At 35.4% G+C, this 14,140-nt stretch overlaps 1 protein-coding gene across 1 annotated transcript; it reads left to right on the top strand.

Moving 5' to 3' along the window:
- The first annotated feature begins 3,509 nt into the window (after positions 1-3,509).
- Positions 3,510-8,802, top strand: LOC105706688 (vomeronasal type-1 receptor 90-like). The gene is made up of 2 exons (XM_021667131.2): positions 3,510-6,873; positions 6,913-8,802. Exons 1-2 carry the CDS (start codon positions 6,606-6,608, stop codon positions 7,224-7,226), a joined length of 582 nt encoding a protein of 193 aa, XP_021522806.1. The 5' UTR covers positions 3,510-6,605; the 3' UTR covers positions 7,227-8,802.
- Positions 8,803-14,140: the final 5,338 nt, after the last annotated feature.

The following is a 14,140-nucleotide window of genomic DNA, read 5'->3' as shown; positions in this document are numbered from 1 at the left end:
TTTTGCCCATTCAGTATGATATTGGCTGTTGGTTTGTCATAAATAACTTTTATTATTTTGAGATACGTTCCGTCGATACCTAGTTTATTGAGGGTTTTTAGCATAAAGCATTGTTGATTTTTGTCGAAGGCCTTCTCTGCATCAATTGAGATAATCGTGTTGTTTTTGTCTTTGGTTCTGTTTATATGGTGAATTACATTTATAAACTTGTGTATATTGAACCAGCCTTGCATCCCCGGGTTGAATCCTTCTTGATCTTGGTGGATAAGCTTTTTGATGTGCTGTTGTAATCGGCTTGCCAGTATTTTATTGAATATTATTGCATCTATGTTCATCATGGATATTGGCCTGGAGATTTCTTGTTGAGTCTCTGCCGGGTTTTGGTATCAGGATGATATTGGTCTCATAAAATGATTTGGGAAGGATTCTCTCTTTTTGGATTATTTGGAATAGTTTCGGAAGGAATGGTACCAGTTCCTCTTTGTATGTCTGGTAGAATTTGGCTGTGAACCCATCTGTACCTGGGCTTTTTTTGGGTGGTAGGCTCTTAGTTGCTGCCTCAACTTCAGACCTTGTTATTGGCCTATTCAGGGTTTTGACTTCTTCCTGGTTTAGGCTTGGGAGGAGGCAACTGTCCAGGAATTTATCCATTTCTTCCAGGTTTTCTAGTTTATGTGCATAGAGTTGTTTGTAATAATCTCTGCTGATCGTTTGAATTTCTGTGGAATCTGTGGTGATATCCCCTTTATCATTTTTTATTGCATCTATTTGGTTTTTCTCTATTTTGTTGATCTTTTCAAAAAACCAGCTCCTGGATTTATTGATTTTTTGAAGGGTTTTTCATGTCTCTATCTCCTTCAGTTCTGCTCTGATCTTAGTTATTTCTTGTCTTCTGCTAGGTTTTGAGTTTTTTTTGATCTTGCTCCTCTAGCTCTTTCAATTTTGATGATAGGGTGTCAATTTTAGATCTCTCCTTGCTTCTCATGTGGGCACTTGTTGCTATATATTTTCCTCTAGAGACTGCTTTAAATGTGTCCCAGAGATTCTGGTATGTGGTGTCTTCATTCTCATTGGTTTCAAAGAACATCTTTATTTCTGCCTTCATTTCATTGTTTATCCAGTCAACATTCAAGAGAAAGTTGTTCAGTTTCCATGAAGCTGTGCAGTTCTGGGTTGGTTTCTGAATTCTGAGTTCTAACTTGATTGCATTGTGGTCTGAGAGACTGCTTGTTATGGTTTCCATTCTTTTGCATTTGCTGAGGAGTGATTTACTTCCAATTATGTGGTCGGTTTTAGAATAGGTGTGATGTGGTGGTGAGAAGAATGTATATTCTGTGGCTTTGGGGTGGAGAGTTCTGTAAATGTCTATTAGGTTTGCTTGGTCCAGGTCTGAGTTGAAGTCCTGGATATCCTTGTCAATTTTCTGTCTCATTAATCTGTCTAATATTGACAATGGTGTGTTAAAGTCTCCCACTATTATTGTGTGGGAGTCTAAGTCTCTTTGTAAGTCATTAAGAACTTGCCTTATGTATATGGGTGCTCCTGTATTAGGTACATATATATTTAGGATCATTAGCTCTTGTTGCATTGATCCTTTTACCATTATGTAATGTCCTTCTTTGTCTCTTTTGATCTTTGTTGGTTTAAAGTCTATTTTATCAGAGATGAGAATTGTAACTCCTGCTTTTTTTGCTCTCCATTTGCTTGGTAAATCTTCCTCCATCCCTTTATTTTGACCCTTTGTGTATCCTTGCATGTGAGATGGGTTTCCTGGATACAGCACACTGATGGGTTTTGGCTTTTTATCCAATTTGCCAGTCTGTGTCTTTTGATTGGGGCATTTAATCCATTTACATTTAGGGTTAATATTGTTATGTGTGAATTTGATACTGCCATTTTGATGCTAGCCAGCTGTTTTGCCCATTAACTGATGCAGAGTCTTCATTGTGTTGATGCTGTTTACCATTTGGTATGTTTTTGGAGTGGCTGGTACTCGTTGTTCTTTTCTATGTGTAGTTCCTCTTTCAGGAGCTCTTGTAAAGCTGGTCTGGTGGTGATGAAATCTGTGAGTACTTGCTTGTTCACAAAGGATTTTATTTTTCCTTCACTTATGAAGCTTAGTTTGGCTGGATATGAAATTCTGGGTTGAAAGTTCTTTTCTTTAAGGATGTTGAATATCGGCCCCCACTCTCTTCTGGCTTGTAGAGTTTCGGCTGAGAGATCTGCTGTGAGTCTGATGGGCTTCCCTTTGTGGGTAACCCGACCTTTCTCTCTGGCTGCCCTTAGCATTTTCTCCTTCATTTCAACCCTGGTGAATCTGATGATTATGTACCTTGGGGTTGCTCTTCTAGAGGAATATCTTTGTGGTGTTCTCTGTATTTCCTGGACTTGAATATTGGCCTGCCTTGCTAGGTTGGGGAAGTTTTCCTGGATAATATCCTGAAGAGTATTTTCCAGCTTGGATTCTTTCCCTCTGTCACATTCAGGTACACTTATCAAACGTAGATTAGGTCTTTTCACATAGTCCCATATTTCTTGTTGACTTTGTTCATTCCTTTTTACCCTGTTTTCTCTAATCTTGCCTTCTCATTTTGTTTCATTGAGTTGATCTTCGACCTCTGATATCCTTTCTTCTGCTTGGTCAATTTGGCTGTTGAAACTTGTGCATATTTCATGAAGGTCTCATGTTGTGTTTTCACAATTGTGTTTCAAATCAATTCACTTATATTCCTCTCTAAGTTGTCCATTCTCATTAGCATTTCATCAAATCTTTTTTTAACATTCTTAGTTTCTTTGCATTGGGTTAGAACATGTTCTTTTATCTCACAGAAGTTTCTTATTACCCACCTTTTGAAGCCTGATTCTGTCATTTCATCACACTCATTCTCCATCCAGTCTTGTTCCCTTGCTCGTGAGGAGTTGTGATCCCTTGGACGAGGAGAGGTGTTCTGGTTTCGGGTGTTTTCATCCTTTTCGCACTGGTTTCTTCCCATCTTTTTGGATTTATCTACCTGTTAACTTTGTAGTTGCTGACATTCTGATTGGGTCTCTGAGTGGACGTCCTGTTTGTTGATGATGAAGTTATTTCTGTTTCTTAGTTTTCCTTTTAACTGTCTGGCCTGTCTGCTGTAGGACTGCTGAGGCCCACTCCAGGCCCTGCTTGCCTGGGGATCACTTGCAGCAGCTGCCAAACAGTAAAGGTTTCTACCAGTTTCTTCTTCTGCTTTGTCCTAGAAAGATATCTGCCAAATGTCAGTCTGAGCTCTCCTTTATGAGGTGACTCTTTGGATATACGGGGGTCAGGGAGCTGCTTGAGGAAACAGTCTCTCCTTTATAGTAGCTCAAGTGCTGAGCTGTGAGCTCTGTTGTTTATTCTGAGCTGCTGGGCAGGTAAGTTTAAGTCTGCAGCAGCAGAACTCATAAACCCCTTTTTTTCCCAGGTGTTGTGTCCCAGGGAGTTAGGGCTTTATGAGTTTCCACCATGCTGCTGCCTTTTTTTTTTTTTTTCTTCAGGGCTGCCCTGCCCACAAGGAGGCAGCCTAGTCACTCTCTGCCTGCAGAGGCTTTGCTGAGCTGCTGTGGGCTCCACCCAGCTGCTGTGTGAACTTCCCTGCAGTCCTTTTTATATGGGTGTTGTTAGAACTGCCTCAGCAATGGTGGCCTGCCTCTGTAATGACGGACTCTCTCTGTAATGCTTGGTTGCCTTGGCAATGGTGGGCTGCCTTCATAGTGGTGGAGTGCCTCAGTAATAGTGGACGCCTCTCTGCCACAGAGCTGGACTGTCCCGGGTTCAGCTGTGCTTGCTGTGAAAGTCTCAACCCAGAGCATTTCCAATTGCTGTTTTTTTGTTTTTGTGGGGGTGGGACCAGCTGGGCCTGATCACTTCGCTCCCTGCCTCAGAGCCTTTTGTTTTTTAGTTGAACGGTTGGCTCTCTCCAGGTGTCCTGGTCGCCTGTTGTTAAAGGCACCAGGATCTGTGTGATTTCCCGTGCGGCGACCCACTGTGCCGGCTGAAACCGCGGCTCTGAGATTCGTGGCACTTTTTTGCCCGGGAATCTCCTGGCCTGGTTCCCTGTTTCAGCTCCCCTTGCTGGCTAAGTGGGGACACAGTCCTGTTTACTCTGCACTGGAAAGCACCGTGCTGCTGCTCCAGGATGCCGGCAAAACAGCCGCACCAGCCAAAACAGCCATGGTGGCAACCTGTGGGGCTCCTCTGCCTGGGAATCTCCTGGTCTGTGGGCAATAAAAATCCATCTGGAAATGTGGCGTCCACTCACCCTCTGTGCTTTCACTGGGAGCTGCAATCCTGAGCTGCTCCTAACTGGCCATCTTGGATCAATAATTATTATTTATCTAAAATTCAAATTAAACTATCCTTAATTTTTTTAACTGTTTTCTGTGAAAAACATTAATTTTTCCTCTGGACTTAGTACCAATATCCTCAAAATTCTCATTGGAGATTTAAAAAAAAAAGATAATTTAACAGGTAAACTCTTTTGCAGTAGGTAGTAGTTATTTTAAAAACATAAAGTCAGTATTAAAATATGTGACCTGGATATGACATTGGGCAAGGAAAAATACTATGATTTTTGTGTATTTTTTTCTAATTTTTATTTTTTTCTGGCACATGACTTACAATACACACAGTATATTCATAAACTGATTGTTATATATTAGTAGTTCAATGATTGTTTTGCTAGTACCAGACTGTTGTACTTCAAATGGAGAGATTATCATGCCTTTAATCTGACATAATGCTGGAACTTCTGGATCTAACATGGAAGCAAAACCTAAGTATGTTGAAGGCACCAGTATATGTTGGTGGCAAATGTCTGCTGTTTGGTTCTGGACATTGAGATTAATGTGTACCTATACTAGATTATTCATTGAAAGATAAAACAACAATGATTTTATCAACTAAACAATTTCTGTTTTGTAAATGCATTTATATCAGTTGGTATTAGAACAGTTTCTAACTCAGATGTGAATTTCTGAGTATAATCTAAAAATGTCAAAAATGTTATTTTTATTGTTTTCCATATTTATAAGTTGGTATATTTGTAAGTGATGTTGAAATCATAATCTAACATTTTTATTTAAACTCGAAGTAATTTATTTAATTTGTGTGTGTGTGTGTATTATAAAGTTAAATTATTGTAAGCCCTGGATTAACTTAATTGGGTACAATAATATTGCCTGTATCCAAGAACAGTAACAAGAGAAAGTAATTGCAAAAGTATTCCATAAATTTATAAAGTGTTCTCACACAGAGATATTCTCTTTAAGATATAGCAAGTTATCTTCTGTATTAAAGACCTTAGTATTTTTTCAAGGCATAGATGAATATCTTGTTAATAACTGATGTTTCAATGAAGATCATCATGTGATTATTTTCATGCAATTTTTTTCATGGTAAAAGACAGAGAATGATAGTGTAAGTTGTCTTAATATTGAGAGCTGTATTTCAGCTTTTTTTTTTTTTTTTTTTTTTTGAGACAATTTCTAACTCTGTCACCCAGGCTGCAGTGCAGTGGCATGATCTCAGCACATTGCAACTTTTTCCTCCCAGATTCAAATGATTCTTCTGCCTCAGCCTCCTGAGTAGCTGGGATTACAGGCATGTGCCACCATTTCTGTCTGATTTTTGTATTTTTAGTAGAGACAGGGTTTCATAGTGTTGGCTGGGCAGGTCTTAAACTCCTGACCTCAAGTGATCTGCCCACCTCAGCCTTCCAGAGTGCTGAGATTACAGGCATGAGTCACTGCACCTGGTTTCAATTTTCTTCCAAGATAAAAATAGTTTATATAAGTGTTCTCTGAAATGGAAAAAAAAGTTTGACAGGGCCAGGATTATTTTAATAAAATAACCTTAATAGGAGTTGTGATAAATAAAGTAATGCCCCATAAATGTGTCCACATTCCCACAAATGTGCCCATGTTTTAACCCCTGTGTTCTAGAAATATATTATGGTATATGACAAAGAAGAATTGAGGCTGCAGATATAAAAAAGGATGATAATCAGTTGACTCTAAAATAAGATTAATTTGAGTTATGAGTTTGGTGTCTACAGTCATACCACCCTGAATGCATCTGATTTTATCTGAATTGAGTTTGAGCCTAAGGTAATCACAAAAGTTCTTAAATCTGAAAGAGAGCCTGAGAAAATTAATGCTGTAATTTGAGAGTCACTCAGATTGTTTAAAGTTTTTTCAATTATATATGCACACACAAATATTCTATTATACATTACAGTGTATAAAATAATGCTGAGTATTTTTTAAAATTTATGTAATAGAATTAAGAAAAAATGTTCATGAGATAAAAATATGTTAGTGATGATTTTGAACATACAATAAATAACATTTGTGATGTAAAGTCTATTATTTTGAGCTACTGAAATTATGTTTCTCTTTTGCAGTTTAGATTATTACATTCCAATTACGTTTTCATTGAAGAATGTCTCTTTTTTCCAAGCTGGCATTGGAATCTTGATCAGCAGATCAACTTCTTTATTTTCTTCCATGTCTTCACACTTTTTGTGTAATGCAGGCCTAACCATTGATCTGACCTGACCATTTATCACCTGGACCTCATCTATATAGTGATGCTTTTTACTATGGTGTGTTATTGTTGTCTCCAGTTCTGTCTGAGTCACTATATTTCCAGAGTGACTTCAATTGTAAAAGATTTTCTACAAAACAAGTTAATGAGAAGATTCTCCATCTGCAGGACCTGCCTCCTGAATTTGCTTCAGGCCACAATAGTCAGCCCCAGCAGTTCCTGGTTGGTGAGGTTTAACCATAAATCCATCATTTTCACCTGGCATTTCTTGTTCTTTTTATTTTTTCTCATTTTTTTTTCAGTAGTAATCTGATCCTGTACACTACGGCTTCTTTCAATGTGACTCTGAGCAATCTTCTGCATATCAGTAAATACTGTTTGCTTTCATACCATGAACTCTATCATCAGAAGACTATTTCTTACTCTGTCATTATTTAGTGATCTCTTGCTTATAGAAACAATGCTGCTTTCAAGTGCAAATATGGTGGTTCTTCCGTTCAGGCATCAGAAGAAATTCCAGTACATTCACAGCAGCAGCCTCTCCCCAGGACTTTTCCCAGAGAGAAGTGCACCTCAGGTCATCTTGGTCATGGTGAGTTTCTTTGTGGTCATCTACTGCGTTAATTTCATCATCTCATTCACCTCAACCTTGCTATGGGCATAAGAACCTGTTTTCCTGGGTGTCCAGAGGCTTGTTGGCAATGTTAGTCCTTTGGTGCTACTCAGATCTGATAAAAAGAAAACTGTGAGACAGAAAGTTAAGTTATTTTTATTAAAAATAGATTATTCTGTCACCAGTTAAATTATTTCAGTAGTACAGAACTTGCTATCTAATTTAACTTAAATGTGTGGACTTACAGTTTCAATATGTATATATACTTTTGAAATTAATGCTGCCAATTCTCTGGGATTTTGTAGTTTAATATATATAATGGATAGATATTCCATTATGTTTACAAGTGTCTTTTTTCCATTTCTTTTTGAAGTATAATATTAAGAATATCTGATAATAAAATCTCTTTGGCTTTACATTTTTGAGAATTTTAATTTTGAGAATGTTAAATATTTTCATCCTTATCTATTAAAGATATTTGACTAAATATTAATTTATTATATTGAATTCTTATATTTAATATTTACTTCTCTTTGTTCTGGCTTCCATCAAGGCTATGTGAATGATGCCTACAAATTTGTAGCTTTTATCTCCCTGTTTTTAAGATTTTTCTTTCTTTTTAGTGTTACACAGCTTGGCTATTTTTCTGTACAAATGATTACCTTTATTTACCTTTTTTGAAAACTATACAGTTCTGAATTCAAGAATTTTTTTCTGGCTTAAAATTTTGCATTGAAAAATATATTTCTGTTTTATTCTTTGTATATACTCAACTGAAACAATTGGATATATTTCATTTCTAATTTTTATCTTTATAGATCTATAAATATATTTACATTTCATATGTTTGCTTTTATTAGCATCAATTTTCTCTCTTTAATCTCTCAGAGCAATATTTCTCTCATTGGCTTATTCTAAGTTAACAGTTTACCAATGAAATATTTATTGAGTTTATAGATTTCTATTTCTCATTTATTCAATTTACAGTTGGCTTTTTTGTTTATCATGGACTCTTACTTTGCTGCCAGGCTGGAGTGCAGTGGTACAATCTCGGCTCATTGCAACCTTCACTTTCTGAGTTCGGGCTATTCCCCTGCCTCAGCCTCTTGATTAGCTGGGACTACAGGTGCGCACCATCATGTCCCACAAATCTTTGTAGTTTTAGTAGAGATGGGGTTTCACCATGTTGGCCAGGATGATCTTGATCTCCTGACATTGTGATCTGCCCACCTCTGCCTCCCAACGTGCTGGGATGACGGGCGTTACTGAGCCACCATGCCCGACTCACAGTTGGCTCTCTCTACAGATGCTTTTCAATTTTAAGGTTTCTTCCCCTTTAAACATTATTTTTGTTTCTTATTTTACTATTGAATTGACTTAAACATTTTAAATACAATTCCAATGTTATTAATTTATGTGGCATCTGATTTCTTCTTGCTCTAAATTGTGGTAGTTTGTTTTTTGTGTACTTTATAATTTAGTTGTTATAATTGGAACATCTCTCCCTGTAAATATATTGAATCAGTATATTTGCTTGTTCTACTTGACCTGGCACAATATGATTAATTTTGCTTTGTGATAAGCCATTGGATTGTCATGTTGGTAAATACTCTGAATCTTTTCTTGACTTGTTTGCATTCCTGGAAGTTTTGATATTTTTCTTTCAGCTCCATTGGGCATTCTAGAGATTTTTGTAACTTTTGATGCACAAACATTCACATTGCACACATAAGTAAAATATTTATTTATTTATTGTTACCACACATTTGCATCTTATGAGAAATCTTGAGACTCATTACTTGAAAGACCACCTTCCCAGTATATCATATGATACACTAATGTGTAAAATGTGATTAGTTTATTAATCATATGTAAAAATATTAGTAGTTATACGTGGCCAGAATAGATTTTTCTCTATATAAATGTAAGTTAGTACTGATAAAATTTGTTATTGACTATTTGGTTCTTTAGTTTCAGTCTCAATGCTTTTTTCTTGACATTTCACTGAGTCTGTAAATTAACCTCAATATCAATTTTCTCTTGCATTCAGTACTTATTCAAATAGATCTGAAGTTAAACTTATATGTAGCTAGATGTTATTTGTGGGTTATACTTTAATTCACAGTTTCCAATGTCATTTCACAGTGATGAGAATATAAAATCTATTGGAGATTTACTTTTATAAAATTACTGACATAATTTTGGGACCCAAATTTCAAAATTTTATTTTATTTTTTGGAATTTGAAAATAATTTATGTGCTCTTTATACTGGTTAATAATGCTATTTATTTTTCTTGCCTATTATTCAAACTGTCTAAAAAATTTAAAGTTAATACTCATTGATTTATTTTCTGTATATAAAAAATAGTTTATTTCTATGACAGTTTTAATGTCATCTAATATTTTTAATGTTTCAATTTCTTATTCAAATAATTTTTTTTAAAAATTTCATAGGCATTAAATCTCTATGGGCAAATGGTTTGGAATGGTGCCTAATACATTGTATATTTTGTGTTGCTGTTCACCAGTGTTTTATCACACTTTGTCATACCATTCTTCACTTTCTGTCATTTTGTGTTATCCTTACTCAAATTTATATTGGTGTCCTACCTACATGTTAATGAAAGAGAAAAGGTAAACTCAGACTTTCATCCTAATTAAAAAGAAAGACAAATGACATATTTTATTTGTTTACTTTAGATGGTATATCAGAGTATTTGTACAATATAAATATGAATATTAAGTACAGCAAAGAAAATATTCTCCATAGTGCAAAAGATTTTCAGGAGACATTGGGTCATTCATGAATTGCCCAAAGATTTATTCTTTCAACATTATGATTTCTTATTCTTACATCTCAACCTCTATAAAAATCTAGAGATATTAACTACTAAACATTTAAAACAAATTCTCAGATAAGCACAAACTATAAAACTAAATTTGAGTACATAAATATATAACAAGTAAAGAGATGCATAAAAACCTTCTTATGAAAATTCTCAGATAGCTTAACTGGTAAATTCTACTAAATGCTTAATAAATAATTAATACCAATTCTACACAAGCACTTGAAAAATGTGAAAGGGAAAGAAAAACATCAATTCATTTTTTTTAGGCCAGTATTACCCAGATAACAGAAACAGATGAAAGCATCCAAAGAAATAAATGTTCAGACCATTATTCTTCATGAATATAGACACAGAAAACTAAATTCAGCAAAAAATAAGAATGTTAGACAACATGACCACTTGGAAGTATCTCAAAAATGTAAATTTATTTTGACATTCAGAAACAAATGTAATTCACAATGTTTATATAATAGAGGACAAAACCATGACTATTTCTATAGACAAACAAAAGCATTTGACAAAATCCACTATTTATTGATGATAAAACTTCCAAAAATCTAAGTATAGAAAAAAACTTTGTCAGTCTCTCCTACAGGGAATCTATATACATTTCACAAGTTCCAGTAAGATATAATAGAGGACATATTGATATTTCTAACTTAGTGGTTTTAAGATGGAAACATAAGTATAATCTATGCACCTAGAAAAAAACTTTTCTAAAAATATTTCTATTGCCTGTGATAAAAGTACAAATTAATTTTTAACAAAAATACTGTTGAGAATAATTGGTTTATTAATTTTTTTCCTTATAAGCAATAGAAATATAGCAACAATACTAACAAGGTACAGGTTCATTTTTCTCAGTAAAAAAGCCATGGTCACATAAAATCCTCATGTTGAACATAACAAAGTATTTTATATTTGAAACCTATGGTAACATTGTCATAACTGTATTAAAATGTCACACAATATACTCTCCAAAGAATCAGAATTTTCCCTGGAAACAACTGCTTTTTCTAAAGTTAATTGTATGCATAATTCTGATAATTCATCAAAAGTAGTTTCTGTATCTGAGATTCTAAGACTATTTTGAAGACTCAAATATTCTCCAAATATTTTCTTTGTTAAAACACCATAACTGCTGGACAATAAAATATGTGCTTAACTGCACAAATTATTTCTAAGTGATGAAGTAAAAATAAAAAGGCATAAGCAGCAGAAAGGAGAGAAGAGACAGTGCAGCTTGAGGGTGAGGTTGCCAATAATAGGTTGATAATAATAGAAGTGTTATTTTTTTGGGTGTTAACAGCACTCAGGGTAGGATAGGATGCCACAGAAGCAACAAAGTAAGGGAAGAGCTTACCAGCCTAACTAAAGCCAAAAGCCTTAAAATTCTTCAAGTCTAAGAAAAAGGGTAGAACATGTAGCCTGCAGCCAAAGGGAGATAAATAGTGAAGCTAGTCAGGTTGTTCCTTGGCTGACTTGAAAAGGAGAGCCAGCTCTGCTGTTACTTGTGGCTTCAAATTGACCCAGAGTTTTTGTACAAAAAAAAAAATGAACGGGACCATTTTTTTTACACCTTATAAAAAAATTAACTCAAGATAGATTAAAGATTGAAATGTAAAACCCAAAACCATAAAAACCCTAGAAGAAATCTTAGGCAATACCATTCAGGACATAGGCATGGCCAAAGATTTTATGATGAAATTACAAAACCAATTACAACAAAAGCTAATGTACATAAATGGAATCAAATTAAACTAATGTGCTTCCACACAGCAAACTATCGGAGTGAACAGACAACATAGAATAAAACATTTTTGCAATCTACCAATATGACAAAGGTCTAATAGCCACAGTTTATACAAATCTTAAATTTACAAAAATTAAAAATAAAAACTGGGAAAAGAATGTAAACAGACACTACTCAAAAAAGTCTTTTTTTTTAAATGAAGTTTTGCTCTTGTCACTCAGGCTGGCATGCAATGACACAATCTCGACTTACTGCAATCTCTGCCTTTCAGGATCAAACAATTCTCTTGCCTCAGCCTTTTGTGTAGCTGGGATTACAGGTGCCCACTTCCATGCCAAGATAATTTTTATATTTTTAGTAGAGATGGTTTCACCATGTTGGTTAGACTGGTCTCAAACTCCTGACCTCAAATGATTTACCCACCTTGGCCTTTTAAAGTGTTGGGATTACAGTTATGAGCCATCATTTCTGGCCAAAAGAAGTCATTTATGCAGCCAGCTAACATGAAGAAAAGCTCAACATCGTTAATCAATGATATGCCATCTCACACCAGTCAGAATGGTGATTATTAAAAAGTCAAAAAACAACAGATGCTGGTTAGGCTGTGTAGAAATAGAAATGCTTTTACACTTTTGGTGGGAATGTAAAATAGTTCAACCACTGTGGAAGACAGTGTGGTGATTCCTCAAGGATCTGGAACCAGAAATGCCATTTGACCCAGCAATTCCCATTACTGGGTATATACCCAAATAAATATAAATCATTCTATTATAAAGATAAATTCTCACATATGTTTATTGCAGCACTTTTCAAAACAGCAAAGACATCGAGCCAACACAAATGCCCATAAGTATTAGACTGAATACAGAAAATGTGGCACATACACATCATGCATCCATAAAAGGGAATGAGATCATGTTACTTGCAGGGACATAGATGAAGCTGGAAGCCAACATCTTCAGCAAAGTAACATAGGAATAGCAAAACAAACACTACATGTTCTCACTCAAAAGTGGGAGTGGAACATTGAGAACACATGGACCTAGAGAGGAGAACACAACACACCGGGGCCTGTTGGGGGCCTGGGACAGTAAGGAGAGCATTATGGCAAATATCTAATGTATAACTTGGCTTAAAACCCAAGTGATGGCTTGACAGAAACAGCACACCACCATGGCACATGTATACCTTTGTAACAAGCCTGCATGTTCTGCACATGTATCTCAAAACTTAAATGGAAGAGGAGGAGGAGGAGGAAGAAGAAGAAGGAGGAGGAGGAGGAGAAAGAGGAAAAAGAAGACAAGAGGAAGAGAAGAAGGAGGAGAAGGAGGACAAGGAGAAGTAGAAACAGCTCCTTAATGCAGAGAAATTCTAGAGGATAACATTGAGTCCTTGAAAAATAATATAGAATGAGTCAAAAAAGTGATTATTCCGCAAGGCAGTAAATCAGTGGAGCTGAAAAAAAGGTAGAATATAAGAGAAAAAAATAATTTTGAATTTGAGCAAATTAGGTTTTTTTACAGAATGAGCAAGAGGCTGTTCTTAGGCAGAAACAAGATGAAGAGATGGACATTTTGGCAAAACCAAATGAAAACCTTGTAAAATTTCCAGAATTATTCTTCCACATTAAACCATTTATTGAGGAAGGCAGAGGTCAAGTTTATGCAATCAAACCTGAAATTGCTTTCACATGTTAAGGGTATGCACCGTTAAGTATCAAAACCTAAAACTCCTTGATCTCTTTTCATTTAGATTAACAAGAAATAGTTTTAGTCTTCCTCCTCAATATTCTGGCTTAGATATGATTATCAAGCCATTTCAAGTAGATGTGATTTCAGATGTTGACTCAGCAATCCTCAAATTATTGCCTGACAATTGAAAAGCTGTGCAATAGAGAAGCACAAAACCAAACGTTTGTTATAACCCAAGGAGATTTTAACTCTGCCCTGTTCTGGGCTCTCAGAGATGTAGTTCTGGAAGACATTACTTGAAGGTAGAAGTGGAAAACAAGCATAAATGGATATGGAGTGTGTGTCAAGACTAACTTCTTAGGAACTAGCAGGATCAGCCATTAGTTCTGGGTGGATTCTGGACAATTGGGTGATATTTGAAGAGTGATTATGTTGCATTGGGTCTTAAGACAATCCAGCTTCTGCCAGTAGTATAATCTAGTAAGATTGGTATTTTTCTGGACTATCAATTGGGTGATGTTTCTTTCATAATATAGAAGATAAATCTATTCTCTACATTTGTAATGATTTTTTCACAGAAGTTATTTGGCCTTATTTTTATACTGAAGCAGATTTTGAACCTCTTAATGTCTGTTAATTCTCAGGTTCTAAAAGATAAACATCCAGTAAGT

Source organism: Aotus nancymaae, unplaced genomic scaffold, assembly GCF_030222135.1.
Source record: "Aotus nancymaae isolate 86718 unplaced genomic scaffold, 86718_ANA_hifiasm-v0.15.2.pri h1tg000076l, whole genome shotgun sequence".
NCBI classification, from domain to species: Eukaryota; Metazoa; Chordata; class Mammalia; order Primates; family Aotidae; genus Aotus; species Aotus nancymaae.
This window is presented reverse-complemented; position numbering and strand designations above follow the sequence as displayed.